The following is a 19,260-nucleotide window of genomic DNA, read 5'->3' as shown; positions in this document are numbered from 1 at the left end:
AAGAGGAAGATCAGGGTAAGTAAGATCCCTTACTGAATGGGAGAAGCAACCCAGTGATAAATGATATGGAAAAGGCTGAAGTACTCAATGCCTTTTTCACCTCAGTCTTTACAGGGAAGGTCAGCTTCCAGATTATTGCATAGCTCCCAGATTATTGTACCTGGCAGCACAGCTTGGGGAGGAGGTGAGCAGCCAACTGTGGTAAAAGAACAGATTTTGGACTATTTAGAAAATCTGGATATTTACTGTTTACAAATCCATGGGGCCAGACATGATGCACCAAAGGATACTGAGGGAGATAGCTGATGTGATTGCAGATCCTCTGGTCATTATCTTTGGAAACTCATGGCAATTGGAGGATGTCCTAGATGATTGGGAAAGGACAAATACACTACCCATCTTTAAGAAAAGTAAGGAGGAGGATTCAGGCATCTACACACTGTTCAGCCTCACCTCAGTCCTTGGAAAAATCATAGAGAAGGTCCTCAAGGAATCCATTCCTAAGCACTTGGAGAAGAAGGTAATTAGGAAAAGTCAGCAACCAAGTTCAAGTCATACCTAACCAACATGATTGCCTTCTATGATGATATGACTTGCTCTCTGGATGTAGGAAGAGCAGCAGACGTGATATACCTTGAATTTAGCAAGGCTTTTGATGCAGTCTCCCACAACATTCTCACAAGCAAGCTAAGGAAGTATGGAATGGATGAATGGTCTGCAAGGTGGGTAGAAAACTGGCTAGATTGTCAGACTCAAAGGGTAGTAATCAATGGCTTGAGCTTTACTTGACAGTTGGTATCAAACAGAGTGCCCTAGGGGTTGGCCCTGGGGCTGGCTTTGTTCAATATCTTCATTAACGACCTGGACAATAGGATGGAGTGTGCCCTCAGAATGTTTGCAGATGTCATCAAGCTGGGGGGAGTAGTAGATACACTGGAAGGTAAATCTAGGATTCAGAGAGACCTGAACAAATTGAAGGATTGCAACAAAAGAAATCTCATGAGGTTCAATACGGTGCAAAGTCTTGCATTGAGGACAGAACAATTCCATGCATTGGAACAGCTTGGGGACTGACTGGCTAAGTAATACCAATGCAGAAAATGACCTGGAGGTTACAGTGGACAATACGCTGAATATGAACCAACAGTATGCCCTTTTTGCCAAGAAAGCTAACAGCATACTGGACTGCACTGGTAGAAGCTTTACCAGCCGAGCAAGGGAAGTGATTCTTTCCCTCTATTCAGCATTGGTGAGGCCACACCTGGAGTACTATGTCCAGTTTTGGGGCCCCAACTACATAATAGATGTAAACAAATTGAAGAGAGTCCAGCGGAGGGCAACAAAAATGGTGAGGGGGCTGGGGGACATGACTTATCAGCAGAGACTAAGGGAACTGGGCTTATTTATTTTGAACGAGATGACTAAGTGGGGATTTAATAGCAGTTTTCAACTACCTGAAGGGTGGTTAAAAAGAGGATGGAGCTAGACTGTTCTCAGTGGTGGCAGATGACAGAATAAGGACTAGAGATCTCAAGTTTCAGCAAGGGAAGTCTAAGTTAGATATCAGGAATAACTTTATCACTAGCAGGGTAGTAAAACACTGGAACAGGTTACCCAGAGAGGTTGTGGACTCTCTGTCCTTGGAGGTTTGTGAGATACGACTAGACAAAATTTGGCTGGAATGATCTAGTTGGGGATGGTCCTGTTTTGAGCAGGCGTCTGCCTGAAGTCTGTTGGGTTCCCTTAAACTTCTGTAGGCACACAGTGTCACTTGCAAATAAAGAAAAGTGATTTTTCTACTCTATTCAGCTCTGGTGAGGCCTCACTTGGAGTACTGTGTCTAGTTTTGGTCCCCACAGTTCAAGAAGGATGTGGACAGTTTGGAAAGAGTCCAGCACAGGGCAACAAAAATGATCATGGGCCTGGGAAATAAGACTTATGAGGAAAGGCTGAATAACTAGGGATATTTAGCCTGCAGAAGAGAAGGCTCAGGGCAGGGAGGGAGATTACAGAGTGGATGGAGGTGGGCTTTTCTCTGTTGCCATAGGGAACAGGACGAGCAGCAATGGGCTCAAGCTGCATCAGAGGATATTTAGGTTGAAGATTAAGAGAAACTTTCTGACTATGATGGTGGTCAGGCATTGGAACAAACTACGTAGATATTTTTTTGTGGAGTCTCCATCCCTGGAAATTTTCAAAAGCAGGTTAGACAGGCACTTGGTTGGGATGGTTTAGTCAGGAATTATCCACTTTTAGCAGGGGGATGGAAGAGATGATCTTATGAGATCCCTTTCATCTGTACTCTCCTATGATTTTATGTTCCTATGATATGTCACAAATATAAGAGTGCAAGGAGTAACTTTTATTTTCATTATCTTTCTTACAGCAACAAAATAATACATGTGACAGACTAGTATTGTTATATAGAGTATATTGATTTCTTTTTTTCAGCATGTGAACAATTGTTGACTTTGGAAGAGGCTGTGTTACACTTAGCCCTATATATTCAAGATATTATGTAGTGGATCTCACATCTCCTTCTGAGAAAAAAGGAGAGGCAAGAGCAACAAGAGCAAATGCTGTGTGTCTTGACCATGCTTACAATCAGTTCTTGAAGTTGCTCTTGGGGAGACAAGAGCAGTAGTTTGTTTGCAATTCTTGAAAAAAGGATTGGCATCATCCTATTTGAAGCCTGCTCTGATCTAAGACTGATGCATATATTGTTGGGCCTAAGCGAAAAGAAAGCAGTACTATTACACCAAGTCTTAATATCACTGATTTCCCCTCCAATGTATAGGCACATTTTTAACCCCATATTGTTCAACCAGGGCCAGGCACTGAGTTATAATATGTACTAATGTTAGAAGAATGAATGACAGGAAAATGACTAGAATACGTATAATTTCCGTCTGAGTATTCTCCTCAGGGACTGCTTCATCTCATTGTTCCTCAGACTGTAGATAATAGGATTTAACATAGGGACAATGACTGCGTAGGACAGAGATAATAGCTTTCTGGTGTCAGAGGAGTAACTGGTTTTAGGCCGGATGTAGGTCAAACTGCCTGTGCCATAGAACAGAGTCACCACCATGAGATGAGAGGAGCAAGTAGAAAAGGCTTTGCGTTGTCCCTCTGCTGACCTCATCTTCAGAACAGTGGAGAGGATACAGGCATAGGATACCAGGATCAGCACAAAGGGGATCACAATAATTATAATAGTGGCCACAAGGACATACATCTCAAACAAAGAGGAATCTGTACACACCAGCTCCAACACAGGGGGACTGTCACAAAAGAAGTGATTCATTTCATTTGGCCCACAGAATGGGAAAGTGAAAAGCCATGTGATCTGCACAATCCCCACAGGAAATCCAGAGATCCATGAGACCAGCACTAGTTGGATGCAAACCCTCCTTTTCATAATAACACTGTAGCGCAAAGGATTGCATATAGCAACATAGCGGTCATAGGCCATGGCAGCCAGAAGGAAGTACTCTACAGTGCCAGAGAAGAAAAAGAAGAACATCTGTGTCATGCACCCAGAGAAGGAGATTGCTTTATTCTTGGATATAAGATTCACCAGCAACTTGGGGACAACAACTAATGTGAAACAGACTTCCAGGAAGGACAAATTGCAGAGAAAGAAGTACATAGGGCTGGAAAGAGCTGGATCTATCGTTGTAATAAGGATGATAAGAATATTCCCCAACAGGTTCATGGTATAAATAAAGAGAATCACCAAAAAAAGGAGAAGCTGGAACTGGTGGAGATTAGAGAATCCCAAAAGAATGAACTCAGTGATTGCTGTTTGATTGACTAACATCATCGTTTTAGTTCTAATCTGGAATTGAATGAAAGAGAATCAGTTCTGCCCTTTGTTACCTTTGTTGAGTCCTACAGATATTAACATGGGTTACTCAAGTATAATTCAGGACATATTCTTGACCCAAACAAGAGACAACATGCCTTTTTGTAACTCAATTTCAAGAAGGATACTTAAATGTTATGCAGCAGAATAAACCCTGAAAAGAGGTGGGCTTTTAGACAGGAGAGGGGTATAGTTAATGAGTACTTGATCAGAATTGTCAGCTTCTGTATTTTCCAACTTGCATCCTCCTTTGGCTCAGAACTAAATTCAGGATGTTCAAGACCTGGAAAACTGAACCTCCAGGACAATGCATTATCATGTCAATTTTCTGTACTTGGGCTGATGTTAGATCTCTGGTGGGAACGTCTGTGTTCTGCAAGACAGAAATAACAATTGTTAATATTTTAACTTCAACTGGAAAGCTAATTGATTTCGACAAGTGTTTTTAGATTTCTTTTTTTTTTTTTAATTTCCAATAGAGAGAATGCTACCTACCTGAGATTTGTATACCTTTATTTATATATTTGTTTATATATTTAATATATTATAGTATATATTAGGAGACATATTGGAAATGTAGTTTTTATTTTTTTCCCCAGAATCTGAAAAACTAGTAACTATCAAAGATTATAACTTTTTCTGATGAAAAAATAATAAAGATTTCTGAGAAAAGAACACATTTTACATGGCCTTGAACATTTCATTTCCTTTTGTAAAAGATTTTATTGGAAATTGTCCTTGTAGCTTGAATGATGAGTGGCTGGGTGGTTTTAAGGCACCACTTTTTTTAATGAAACATTTATGGATAATTGTAAACTCTTGTTTCACTTACATAAGTGCTGTCTAAGTAACTGCATAACTAAAAATGTTTACTCTTTCAAGAAGTTTGTGATAAAGCACTGCCTGCGATAGTGTATGGAGCATATTCAATAGGAGTGGTCCATAGGCATTATTTTTTAATGGAAATCATTCTGCAGATTAGTGGGATTTGTGACAAGGGGTTGTTGTAGTTACTCAACATATGATCCAAACTCTGAGCTTCTATTTTTTTCAGTTCAGGTGACTAACTGTCAAACTGAATGGCATTCAGTTTATCTAAGACTTGTTAAGGAAATTGGGCTCCTAGCAAACTACTATGATGCTAATTTTTTGTTCTTGAGATAGTACGCTGGAAACGGGAGACCAGGGACAATCAAGTGAGTGTCTAGATCAGGACTGGTCAACCTGAGGCACGTGTGCCACAAGAGGCACAGGCAGCTTCTGTATGTGGCACATGGCAGATCAGAGAGGAGCATGTAGCACGGCTGTGGATAGGGCTGGGAAAAGAAAGCAGAGCTGCAGATCATGCTGGAGAAGAGGACTTTAAAGGCAATTGGGGAAGGAGTAGGGCTTAATTTGTGGCATGCTTGGCACAAAGTTTGGCCCTCATTATTTTAGGCTGCTGATTAGACTGCTTTGTTTAACTTTCCTCTAGAGGTGGAGCTACAATCTGGTTGTCTACTCCCTCAGCAGGTACCCCACTAGGTTATTTGGCTAAAAGGTGTTTTACTGTAGACAGTTCTGCTCATAACTGAACAGCCCTTTTATGCCCTAAGTAACAAGCTTTTTTCCAAAAATGGATTAGACAAGCATTTGGGTTGGATGATGCAGGCATTTTTTTGTTCTGCTTTGGTTTCATGCACAGACTAGATATCTTCAAGTCAATCTAGCTCAAGGTTTCCATGACTGCTTAAATAAATGTTTGCCATCTTGTCTTCATTAAAACGTATAAACAAACAACAACAAAAACTGGTAGTAGAATATAATCATACTAATGATACCTACATGTAAATGTTTTATTAGATATATAGACAGAAAAATATAAAAATAGTACTACCTAGTAGGGCTGTGTGAAGCTTTGGGTGTTGATTCAATTCAGAGGAGATTTGGCCCGATATAGTGACTGGATCTCCAAATTCGAATCAAATCAGGGGACCAATTTAAAGGTCTGAATTGATTTAAAGCTCTTCAAATCTTCTGAAAAGATTCGAAGAGCTTTGAGGATTCGGGCAGTCCCCGGTGGCTGCAGCAGGGAGCTGCAGCCGGACTCTGAGCTGGTAAGTACTGGGGGTGGGGCAGGGTAGAGGGGACCATGGGGGCTCTGCAAGCCCCCATGACCACCTCCTGCTCCCCCCAGCCCCACCATGGCTGCCCCCACTGCCCTATCTCAAAACTTTAAAGAAAAGCCCTGCTGCTCAGCGGGTGCTGCTGGGTGTGGGGGGCGATCCCCGCTGCCCCCCATTTCTCTCTGCTGCATGGGGAGGGCTCTGTCATGAGCCCCCGATCCCTCCCCTGCTCCCCAGCCCCCCCACGGGTGCCCCCCCTGGGCCGGCTCTGGCCTTGTAAGAAAAAAAAAAAGGAGAAAAGCCAGGAATCACCACTTCTTCAGCAGACTCGGGGCTTCAGGGGCTTGCACAGAGCCCCCAACATGGTGTGGGGCAGCAGGAGCAGTGAGTCTGGGGTTTTGGGGGGTTTTGTTTTTCTTCTTAAACAGTCAGAGCTGGTCTGGACAGGGCACCCATGGGGGGACTGGGGGAGTGAAGGGGGATCGGGGGTTTGTGCAAAGTCCCCCACCTCCCCTACCTGGCAGCACCCAGTGAGCCAGGGATTTTTTTTTAAAACAAGTGCCTGAAGCTGGGGTGGGCTGGAAGAGGGGTAAGGGATTGGCCTGGCCTGGCCTGGCTGATTCCCAATTTGGAGATTTGGAGATCCAGCAAAATTGAATTGGGACAGTGATTCGAGTCACTGAGTAGAATCACTGTCCCCCGAATCAGCCATATCCGAATTGGAAGCAAATACTAGCCACTTCTCACAGGCCTACTACCCAGAACAATGCTTTTCCACCATCTCTTTTAGAATTTTAAGAACCTGAAATTAATAAAAGGTACAGGTAGTGGTTTAACTGAGTCTTTCAGTACAATCCAAACAACAGATTTGATTGTGAGAGATTTTTATTGTTATTAACAATAATAAAGATAATAAATATAAATATAAATTCAGAGAAGGTAGTATAAAGTTTTATGTACTTACAGCACATTAGTTATTCAAGAAGCTGAGGAAGTGCTGACATGGGAATTCTGCAAGGGCTGTGCAAAGAAATTGTTGTGTTTCACTCCTTCTTTATCACCTTTCTTTTTCCTTTTGTTCTGTCTTCCTATCTATGTATCTATGCTTCCATCAGCCATCTTTTTATCAATGTCTTTGTCTTCTACTGGTATATACAGAACTAGGGGTTCTCATCCTTCTCTGATGTTCCCTGCTTTCTGCTAATTCTGTGGCTCAGTACATGGCTCCAGGGTCCACAACTCACTGTCCAGAACTGGTGTTAATTCAGTGGTGCAAATCCTAACAATCTGCAGCAGCTAAATAGAACCACAAAGTTATAGTGCCCTTGTTACTCTTTTGCATGGTGTTGGTTATGGCAATATTGAAAAAACTATCAACTAAAAATGAATCACAAGTCCAGAATATATTTTCCTGAGGCTTCCAGAACATCACTGTGCTTAAGAGCTCTAACTGCACAATCTGCTTTAAAAAACTCCTCCCTTCTTAACTGTTCTTGTGACTCTCTGGGTGGTAGGTTTGCTGCTATGATTGGTCAGTTACATCACCTCTCCTGAGATGTAGCCAACAGCAAAATCCATAAGTAATTTGCTTCCCTTTGACACTGAATTGTATCATATTACCATCTCCAATCCTAAAGAAGAACTATGAGTTACACATTAGCTTGTGATACAAAAGTATATACCTTTGCATCATCAAGCATGCAAAAAATCTGGCTTTCTATCCCAATATACAGATTTTCCATGACTTCCTTTATACCAAATTTTTGTCATCTTTGATCTCTCATTGTGTGTGTGTATATATATATATATATCCTCCTTGGTCACCCACATTGCTTTAGCCGAGCCGCTCAGGTCCCCTGGTTCCAGCTCCAGCTTCTCCTCTGGCAGTGGGAAGCTCACACTGGGAGATGAAATTGGGGTGGAGGAGATGGTCATCCTGCTTCTGGTGCCTATTTCTGGAGTTAGAGGAGGTGGTGCAGGTGCAGGGATGTCAGGTACTTCTCCCACCTCCTTCCTTCCACTGGCAGCAGATGCCTCACAGCTGCTAGGGAAGATGATGTTTGGCGTGGAGCAGGAACTTGCCACTCTAGCTCTCCCCTTACTCACTCTAGCCCCTGTCCCTCCCCTGCCAGAAGACCTGGCACCTTCCTTTCCAGCACACTTCATATTAATCTTTCCTGTGCTGCAAAATATGTATGTGTGTCTGACTTCTTCTGTGTTGTGTGTTTTCTTCACTCTGTGTTGTGTGTGGACTCTGCTTCGATGATTATTGATTGATTATTAATAACTATATCTGGTGTCTTCTTCTGTGATGTGATATATGAATTATGAACATGAATGTGCAACTAATGTGCCATTTATAAACTGGCCAAGGGGGATCAGCAGGCAATGGGAGACTTCCTGTTCCCCTGAGCACTACCGGGGGTAACAAGGAATAATGGCCATAAGTTCACTGAGGGTAGATTCAGGCTAGATATCAGGAGGCACTACTTCACAGTCAGGGCAGCTAGGATCTAGAACCAACTTCCAAGGTAATTGATGCTCGCTTCTACCCTGGGGATCTTCAAAAGGAGGCTAGATAATCACCTAGCTGGGGTCATTTGACCCCAGCATTCTTTCCTGCCCATGGCAGGGGGTTGGATTTGATGATCTGCTCAGGTCCCTTCTGACCCTACCAACTATGAAACTATGAAACTACTTCTTCTTCTGTGTCGTGTGTTTTTTTTTACTGTGCATTGTATGTAGTGTGATTCAGGTAATGCATTGAACTGGTATGATGATTGATTATGAATAACTATATATAGTATTTTCTGAATTGGATAAGTAAAGTAGAGGGGTTCTAAGCTAAGCTAAGCTATATCCTATCCAATCCTTTCTAAGAGCAAAAAGGAGCAGGTGACTGACTAGGAAGCCAAGCCAGTCCAGTACTTTTCAAACACTGTTGCTCACTCAGGTGAAACAGCTCACAAAAGGCACAGAAAACCTGCAGACAGAGGCTTTTATTTTGTTTCTATGTCCCTCCCTGAGACATTGTGATTGGAAGGGGACTCAGGGAGAAATCACATTCACTGGCCAGCTAGAGATGTCAGTCCTTTGCCCACCCTGCCCCACTCTCCTTCCCATTTCTAAGTTTCTGTTTCCCCGAAACACTACCTCCAAACCTCTGAATCTTTCCTGAATCTTTTCTGAATCGATTTGGAGGCTTCGAATAGATTCGGAAACTTTTAAGCTTAGAGTGATTCGATTCAGATTCAGATATTTGGCCTCCAAATCAGGCCTAATCTTCTCTGAATCAAATTGTGAACCAAAGCTTTGCATAGCCCTAGTGTTGAAGTATATTATGGTGGATTTTTCCCCTCCCTGCTGATATATTCTACCAGGCGTGGAGAAATAACAACAGTGAAAGAACATGCATGCCCACATACTAGTGTGAAAACAGTAAAGATGCAGAATAAAATTTCAAACAGAATCTCACAGGCAACCTAAGGACCTGGATTCTCCTTCACAACAGTTCTGAAGTAATGAAATGCCTCTATTTCCAATGAGTTACTCCTGATATGACAAAAGGCTGAGTATGAAGACAAATAGTCCTTTTTTAATTCTTCCAGGAAAAATATAATACAATTTGATTTGCAGCTGAAGTCAAACATGCCTGCATTTGAGAGAAAAGATATAATGGTGAGAGCTAACTTGAGGGTTAGCCGTTAATATAACAGAAAAAAGGAGGATCCCTCTAGCTCCGTATTCATTCCCAAAAAGAGAGGAGATGTTTTTAGCGAAATTGTGAGTGCTATTAACCAGCAAAATAGTGATGGCTTTGGATACCATCTACCAATATTCTCCAGCAATTGAGAAAATTCACATCTGTTTCAACAAGGGGCTTTGCATTAGTGACATTGTCTTTGTAGTCCTGGTCATCCCTTCTGACATCAGTCTCCATCTTTTAACCTGCAGAGGGGTCTGGAACAAAACTGTAGGAGCTCCTCTAGATTCAAATTGTCTAACCTGGCCAATGGAGAGAATATGTGTTAGTGACTGGAGTCAGGAGGTGATACTCTTGCAAATAGTTTTTCAAGTTCTATTTTTTCTGAACATGAGGCAATTCTGAAGGCTTTGAAGAAATTCTGTATGGTCCGGACTCTTGTTGTAAAACGAAACATTTCACAAGACAGCTTTTGCAAACAAACTTGCTTATACTCTGCAACATCTATGAGTTCTGAGAAAATTTACTCTTTAAAAGTAGACAGCTGTGTTTAACTGAGATTTGTGTGAAGCATATGTAAAAGGATTAAGCTACTTCATGCATGTCATTCATTCATATATTTATTTGACTATGTTTGCTTTATTTTTTTATATGATTACTGAGGTCAATACATCTAAGAGAAGGTTAGCATGTAACCAGGAATGCAGGCATGAAGTGCTTATGTTCTCTCCATAAATAAATAGTTAAAAAACCATTTCAGGAAACATCTTCTATAAATTCTACTCCCACCTTCCTCAGTGGGTTCATAAAACAACATTTTACTAGGTTCAGAATGCCACAATCAAATAAAGGTACTTGGAATTGAATTAAAAGTTTTTCCCTGGATCCAGGTAAAAACAGACAGAAGAGCAAGAAAGAATCATTTGAAAGCTAGTCTTAGTGTGAGGTTGTCTGGATAAATTGCACCAAACAAAACTATACGTAGGAGAAATGAATGAAGAACCTCTTTGTTAAGTACCTTTCTTGTTATGCACTGATTGCTATTGCTGAGATTAAACAATGGGTTAATTCAGAAAGATTTATTTATGTTTATTCTCCCAGGATACAATTCCAAAGAGAATTTATGACACTTCAGTTACTGCCATTGCCCAAAGTTTTCATAATTCTTTTCCTTAGGATGTGAATGGATAATCTGTTTGTGGAAAAAAATAATGTCATCACTGATCATTACTATCTCCAAATTACCCTGCTCAGGGTCCTTCTTAGTGCCCCCTTCACTATATTGTTCCTCATGCTGTAAATAATGGGATTTAACATGAGAGTAATGGCTGTGTAGGAGAAAGACAATATTTTATTGGTGTTGGGCCAGTACTTGGTCTTATACTGGATGTAAGTCAAGCTGAAGGTAATATACAAAAGAGTCAAAACCATAAGGTGAGAGGAGCAAGTAGAGAAGGCTTTGTGTTTTCCATTCAATGACTGCATTTTCAGCACAGTACAGAGGATACATGTGTAGGATGCTAGGATCAGCACAAAAGGAGAAATTACAATAAGAAAAGTAGCTGTGTTGGAATAGATGTGAAAGAGGGAGGTGTCTGCACACACCAGCACTAACACTGGGGGTCCATCACAGAAGTGATTAATTTCATTATGACCACAAAAGGGAAAACTAAAAAGCCACATGGTCTGTACTATTCCCACAGGTATCCCTGAAATCCATGAGGCCACTACTAATTGGAAAGAGAATCTCCTATTCATAATGACGGTGTAACACAGAGGGTTGCAGGGACATAACTGTCATAGGCCATGGCAGCCAGGAAGAAACATTCTATGGTTAGCAAATATGGCAAATACACCTGCATAATGCACCCAGAGAAGGACACATTTATTCTTGGACATGAGTATTACCAGCAGCTTAGGTACAACTACTAATGAGAAAAAGATAGCCAGGAAAGGCAAATTCTGAAGGAAGTAGTACACAGGGCTAAAAAGGCATGGGTCTATTATTGTGATGAGGATAATGAGGGTATTTCTCAACATAATTATGATGTAAAATACCAGAAGCACCACAAAGAGCAGAAGCTGGAAATGGAGGAGTTCAGAGAACCCCAAAAGAATGAACTTGGTGATAACAGTTTGATTTGCCCAGATCATTTTTTGAAGTATTTTTAATTTGGAGTTAACATGAAAGAGAAAAATACAAATTATTTTCTCTGTTATGCTTGGAAGAGGAGTGGAGAATGGAAAAGAGGGAAAAATAGCCAAAATATGCATACCTAGTTTTTAACACTACCTAAGAAAACCTGATAAAAGGGAGGGTGTATCCGGGGGGGGGGGGGGGGGTATGTGTGTGCATGCACGTGCACATGTGTGTAGGGCCTCAAAACTGTAAGTTTTACCCACAAGGAATATCAGTACATCCCAATCAACCCCCTACCTCCAGCATTAGCTATGGTCAACATTTCAATGCTTTAGAGGAAGGTGGGATAAAAAAAAAGAATCCAATAGGCTTGCAAGGAGGAAGAGGAGTTTAAAATATTTTCTAGCCCCTACCAGCAACTAGTAAAACATCAAAGTGCTGAATTTCCAGACACCTCTCTTCCTCTAAGAGAGCTCTCATCATGGGGTCTGGAAATATCTGATATATCAAATACACTGATTTTGAACTAAGGACCCTAACTGCTATTGTATCTTTCCTTCCATAAACTTATCTAGTTCAATCTCAGAGTTATTCAGGTTCTTAGTCCTCACTAGTTGGTTCAGAAGATCAAGCAAAAACTTGGTTCTTCTGGTAGATAGAAACCTTCTTATCATTTCCTGTATATTTGTCCATATACATTTTATAGTAATTTAAACTTGTAGCTGCATCTTTTTTTTTTCAGCAAAAGATCTTATTTTCATCTGTGATATATTTGTAGGGTAAACATATCTTCTCTCAATCTCAATGTTTGTTAAGTTAAATAACTCAAATTGTTTTTAAAAAATGACATTACTCTAACCATCTTAGTGATCATTTTTGTACCTGTTACTTTTTAAGTTCAATTCTGTAACAAGGACTGTGTGCAGTATTCTAAATGGGGTCTTACCAATCAATGCTTGTTCAAAGATACTAATACTTCCTTGCCCCTATTGCATGTTCTCTGTATAATATAACCTTAGATTGTAATAGTTGGGGGTTTTTTGGTAGCTGTGTTGCACCGGAGGCTCATGGCTGTCCTACAGTAAGTCCATACACCCAGGACTCTCTTTTTCTCATTTTCTATTAGTTTCTATACTCCCAGACTATAGCTTAAATTTCTGTTATTGGTCTCTAAGGTGACATTCTGATCCATTCCTGGTTATTTAGGTGTCCAGATTTTGTCATCTACATTTTTGATTATCTAAGTGACAAAAATGCCACTTACAGACAAGATATTCTATGCCTTAGCCCATAGACTTGTCTAGCGCCCAGAGCATCCTCCTTTTCAGGCAAATAGTTACTGCACTGAGCCACACACACTTTGGCTTGCTCTCTTCCTCTTGACCCTAAATATCTCCCAAGAAACCTCCCATTTATGGCTGCTCAGAAGAAGCAGCATCCAAAGGAGTATCAGCAAAGTGAGTGGTAAAACCTAAATTGCAGTGTGGTTAAGCAATTTTAAGCAAACTATGCTAGGAAATCATAGAGTTCCCAACTTGTATCCTCTGTGGTTAAAGTGGGCTGGGAATCAAAGGCCTTCAGCTTTCCATGATCATGTTCTAGACATTCAGCTATAGGGGGAAAACAGTGGAAAAGTGCCTATGCACTCTCTCATTTTGTTGTCAGTGTGTATGTCCAGTCTGCATGCTTATGTAGGAGCCTATGTGGCCAGGATTCAAATTATAATCTGTGCCTAAATTTCATCTAGGTAATCAAATCTGGACACTTAGATTACCAGGAAAGACTACAGTTCCACCCATTGTCTGTTGTCTTCTGAGCCTCATCACAAATCTATAATGTGAAAAAATGGAACAAAAAAAGAAAAGAAAAATAAAACCAAGAATGCATTATAATCACCAAAATAACATGCTTAAGAAACTTAGGTTAAAAAAGCAGCGTATTTTTAAAAGGAAATAACCAAATAAGTGCTTTGTATATATTTACATTCTAAGAGAGGTTTTGTTTTTTTTAAATTACATCAAAGAATAATATAAAACAACACACACTTACAACAGACCAACTGCAAGGAGCAGAAAAGACACTGACATTGACCTGGTATCAGGCTCCGATAGCTGAATTTTACCTTGTTTCCTTAATTAGTTCATTCCCTTGGAAGCTACATGCCTACAGCAATACTGAAATAAAAAATCCTTTTCTAAAAATAAGGCAAAGCTCCACAATACTTCTGAAATGTACAGACTGCTGGTACCTTACAAGGAAAATAGAAAGTCAAGAGTTCTACCTGACTTCCGTCAGCTCATATCACATCCTACCTAACATAACCCCTACTATCATAACTCCTTCAAAATTCAAGGTTATACAGTTGGTTTTGTTCTTAATGAATTACATTATACACCCTAGGGCTTAGCCAACAGAGAAATCCAGAGGTTGATCTCTAAAAGTGTGTATGTGTGTGTGTGGGGGGGGGGGGGGGCCTCTTTTTTGAGTGGTAGGGAGAGGGAACCATGTTGCATTACAAAATCATTGGGAAAACTGCAAAAGCAGCTGGGGCCTGTGGAAACTTTGCAAGAGCAGGATTCTTTCTAATTCCACAAGCTTTTATCTTCCTTCTCAGGGGTCTAGAATTAATACCCAGATTGCACTGTTTGAAAATACTTCAAATCATTGTCCTCATTATAATGATTCTTCATGCAATGTTAGTATACTGGAAGACATAACTGAGAATTCCTAACAGGAAGTTGTCTGTGCGTGTTCTGCAGAGATGAAAATACAGTTAGCTTCTAGAATCCGTTGTTCCCATGTCCTGGCCTGGTACTCAAACTAATAAGCTACTTATGGAGGAGGAGGACTGTTATCCTACTGCCGTTATGGAGTGTACTTGATCAGCCCTGAAGTCCTACACATGCCTTATGTAGTTAGGGAAAATATAATCCTGAACAAACAGAGGCATTTTAGGACTATTTAAAATTACCCTTTGGAAAGAATGAAGAGCCACAATTCACCTTCAAAACCATTCCCCCCACCTTTCTGGAGAGGCCTACATTGAAATCAATGGGAGAAGTGTACAATTCTGCAGGGTGAAGCTGAATCAACAGCAGTGTACTTAGTTCCCACTGAAAGTAAAAGAGGGTTACACACCTACACAGGTGTTATCTAGTCGAACTTCCTGCCTGAGACAATATTATCCATATCTATACCACCCCAAGGAAATCCTTGTATAAACTATTACTAGAAATAAATGGGCAACCCTGTCACACAACCACAACCTACCACAGATAACAGTGGCTAATGTCCTGCTGCTTTGAGAGTTGTTAAAATATGCTTGAGAGCCCTAGGGAAGAGGTCCATGCCCCTCCCTGCCAGAGAAAGGCAAAACCCTCCATAGTCTGTACCAAGCTAACCATGAGGTAAAATTTCCTCCTGAGCCCAAATGTGGCAATAGGTTTGACCCTGAGCAGGGGACTTACAACCGTGTAGCCATGAACCTCCAGGGTATAGTCTTAGCTGGGACATTTTTACATAGTCAAAATCCTCAGCCTTAGCTTCAGCCAACACCCAGTGCTTCTGAGGAAGGTGGGAAAATAACCCCTGGCATATAGTAACAGGAAAGGAAATAAATTCCTCTCTGGCCTCAGGCAGCAATCAGCAAAATGTAGAATCATGGGAATTACCCATAGTATAGAATACCTGCTCCTAAAACATCCCTGACCAACATTTATAACTTTTCTTGAACGCTTCCCATGATGGAGATTCCATAACCTCCCTAGGCAGTCTATTCCACTCCCTCAATGTTCTAACAGCAAGACATTTTTCCTAATATCAAGTCTACACCTCCTTGGCTGTAACCTCAAGCCATTGGTCTTCATTCTACTTTCTGTAGCAAGAGGGAAAAGACATTCTCTCTCATCTTTATGAAAGTCCTTCAGGTATTTGAAGACTGCTATCATGTCCCCTCTTAAGCACCTCTTCCAGAAGCAGAACAAGCCTATTTCCCTCAACCTTTCCTTGTATAGCTTGCCGTCTAACCCCTTGTTTTGTCACCCACCTCAGGACCCTCTCTAACTTCCCTATGGCCTCTTTAAAACATGGAGCCCAAAACTGTGCACAATACTTTAGATGAGACCTAACCGGTGCTGAGTAAAAAGATACTGTCACCTCTTGTGTTTTGCACCTAGTGCTCCTATTGATCATAAAACCACATGCATCTTTTGTGAGGCTGCATCAAGTGGAATGGTTCTGAGGCTGGTTGTGTCAATAAGATTTTTTCCAGCAGCTACATATAAAATGCACAGTGACTGAATTAGAATTTAGCCCACACAATATTATTGCTACTTCTCCCCCCCCCCCCCCCCAAAAGGATAGCATTTTTCAAAGGAGAGCTGTTGCGAACAGAGCTACCTGCTCTGTGGCTAGAGCTATTTCTTGGAAAGAAAGGGAGCAAGGCTGAAATTCCAGTTTGAAGGATGCATAAAGTACTATAGTTATATCATGACTTTTTCATGTTCCTTCAATTGTAGGATTATATCCACAAGTGTTGGCTACATATTTCCTAAAGTTAAGGCATCCAGGAACTAGCAACCATATAGACAGGAAGACATACAGGATCCCAGATCTTATTGTGCCTTCTACACCTACACACGTTTTCCCAATAAACATCAGGGCTAGGGACAGAAGTTATACATAAACTGGTTTAAGTGATCAGAAACTGGTTTAAACCTGTAACAGAACAGAAGCTCAGTACACATAAATCAGTTTCAAAATGGCTGAAACTGGTTTAAGATAAACCTGGTTGAATGTAGTATCAGACTTAACAGATTTGGGTCAAACAGGTTTTTGAAACTTCTGTCCCAGACTTCTTCCTGGTTCAAATTAAATCAAAGTCCCCCAGCATGCTTTCCAGCCCTGGACTGGGCTGGGCTGTCTGCTCCAGAAGAGAAAGGTTGGGGTAAGGAAGAAGCAAGAAATTACTGAAACTTAGTGCTGTCTGAGACTGTGGATTACAAATCTCAAAGGCACCTGGAAGTAGGAAGAGGAAGTGATGAGCAACCCTGTAGGGTCCTGCTTCTGTTACTCTGGACTACAAATCCCAGAGACCTCAGGGGCAGCAGGAAGGGGAAGCAAACACACAGCCCATGCTGGCTACATGCTAGAGAGCTGTTCCCTAGCATCCCCTGGCTTCTGTACTGAGTCACTGCAGGCATGTGGCTGCATTTCCTGAATCAAAAGTAAATGTGTGTCCACTTTTAACATTAGCATTTTATACATTCTACTAAGATATCACTACAGTGACATTCAATGGGGGATCCCAATATCCACAGCTTTCCTTAATATGTGAATGAATAATCAGTTTTGAGAAGAACCCATGCATTCTTGTCTGCTAGCATAAAAAAGTAGAGTGAAGGCAAGTGGTCTATGAGTTTAGGTGTCTGATTAAAGTCAATTACTGAGTAGGTACAGTTCCTAGCATTTGGGCCTGTATTTTTAGTAATCCCTTTATTTATAGCAAGGCTTCTAGTAGTAATACAACTAGTAACACCAGTAAATAAAGCCATCATTATTATAATCATCAACAGTATGTTACTGCAGTTGGGGTGCTGTGATGGCACTCTTACATAACTTTTTTAAGCATTTATCTTTTTTTTTAAGTGTCAAGAAGTTCTAATTCCTGTGAGTGTACAATGGGTATTTCTTATGCAAGTTGGGTATTTGTGTTATGCAAAATTTTGTCCAGTGCCAGTTTGGGGAAAGATTTTGTTCTGTGATCTGAGCTGTGATATGAGTCAATTCTTAAGGCAAAGTTGTTTAACAGAAAATAAACTTTCAGTTTTCTTCAAGATTTATGGAAAAGAGATATTACATTGCAGGCTATTTATGGTTCTCTCTCATTGAATACTACAATGTATACCACAATTAAAGAAATAACATTATTAAAGCACCCCAGGCAGAATCCTATTTTACTTTATATAGCCAAATGGAACTTACCCAGGTATTAACTGCCATTTTCGTCACTTACACACAGTTTATGATATGTAAATGTCCACTTAGCTACTAAACATTCTGAGTAGCCTGCACAACTGTGGGTACCAGAGAAAGCCTAAATCTTAAGTTTGTAGCTGGGCAAACCCCCATAATTAGTGGATGCCAGTAGGAGGCTATGATCTTGATTCCAGGTCCTTGGCCTGGCAAGCATAGCTGCTCATTTCACCCTGGCACCCAGAGCTGGTCACTCAAGATTATCAAGCCTGTTCTGAAGTTTATAGATGGGCCTAGCCCTCAGCTCACTCCCTGGCACCAGAGTGACTGTTTGGGGTCAGCTACCCTCAACTTCTTCCATATAAAGGTCTGACACAGAACAGGCCTATTTGTTGCACTTGGTGAACATGTCTTAGGTCTACCATGAACAATTATAAACCCCCTTAAAAGGGAAGCCACTAAGAACACAACAACTGACTGCTTGGGAGAAATAAAAATGAAAACATAAATGGGAATGAGGGTTATGGGTTCCAGACAAGGGAGCCAGAAGGGGACACTGAGCAAAGTATGCTATCCAGTACCCACTGCCCCCTAAATGAGCCAAGAGAGCATATGGAAGCTGACTAGGGAAACTCTGCCCAGAGATGTGAGCAGACAAGTGACACGAAGATAGACATTTGCCCAGATTGCTCCTGGTTAGAGCCTCCTGGTCTCATAAATGGTCAGCTTGGACAGAGCATAGAGGAGCTTGACCTGGAGGTCCCAGGAACTGGGATATGGATAGGGAGTGCATAACAAAAAGGTGGGGGGAGAAGTATGAGCAGAACCTCAGCAGGAGTTTCTGGAGGAGATGGAAGAGGAGATTCAACCTGGGACATTCAAGGTTGGCACGTGCTAGGGTCTCCCTCTGGTGACAAAAGTGGTAACTGTGAGGGGAGTTCATAAAATGCACCAGATACATACCCATGGTGATGATTCCATGAAGGAGCCACCAGCTGAAGTCCCTGGTGGTTTGTGGGGTCAGGCTGGAATTCAGACTTGCCCACTGGGGACCTTTGCCCCCGCTCTTGCCTAGGGTGCCCCACCACTTGTTGTCAGGATGGGACATAAGGACAGGATGATGAGCATGTGCATATAAAACTGGCAGTGGTGGGCTGTTTGGAAGTGGGCTGGCTTGGTATCCCCCAGCCTGCTACTATGGTGAGATGGGGAATGCCATGGGGCCTGCCAAGGCAGCAGCCCCACTACCAGCTCCAGAGGGCTGGGGGATATGAGTTGGTGGGCATTGCCCTCGCACAGGATCTGGTCAATATAGATGAAGGCAGTGGGCAGCAAAGCAGCCTTTACCTCCTGGAGTAAGCCTGGCCTAGAACAGGAACTTTCTGGCTTAATCTGATCTCAGATTGTTTTGTTGTTCCTTCTGGCTCATGCTCTAACCCTTCTCCCTGCTTCTCCTCCTGTATTCTTGACC

General features: G+C 41.5%; 2 protein-coding genes across 2 annotated transcripts; both read right to left on the bottom strand.

Moving 5' to 3' along the window:
* Positions 1 to 2,887: 2,887 nt before the first annotated feature.
* On the bottom strand, positions 2,888 to 3,826 carry LOC102572031 (olfactory receptor 10A7-like). Its single transcript, XM_006268320.1, has one exon. It carries the CDS (start codon positions 3,824 to 3,826, stop codon positions 2,888 to 2,890), a length of 939 nt encoding a protein of 312 aa, XP_006268382.1.
* A 259-nt stretch (positions 3,827 to 4,085) lies between these two features.
* LOC102571807 (olfactory receptor 10A2-like) lies at positions 4,086 to 17,816 on the bottom strand. Its single transcript, XM_059731840.1, has 3 exons — positions 17,799 to 17,816; positions 10,922 to 11,470; positions 4,086 to 4,241 (listed from the first exon to the last, which is right to left on the bottom strand). The coding sequence occupies exons 1-3, from the start codon at positions 17,814 to 17,816 to the stop codon at positions 4,086 to 4,088; spliced, it is 723 nt and encodes a 240-aa protein (XP_059587823.1).
* Positions 17,817 to 19,260: the final 1,444 nt, after the last annotated feature.

Source organism: Alligator mississippiensis, chromosome 7 (assembly GCF_030867095.1).
Source record: "Alligator mississippiensis isolate rAllMis1 chromosome 7, rAllMis1, whole genome shotgun sequence".
Lineage (NCBI taxonomy): Eukaryota > Metazoa > Chordata > Crocodylia > Alligatoridae > Alligator > Alligator mississippiensis.
Note: the sequence above shows the minus strand (reverse complement) of the source record. Positions and strands in the feature narration are given on the sequence as shown.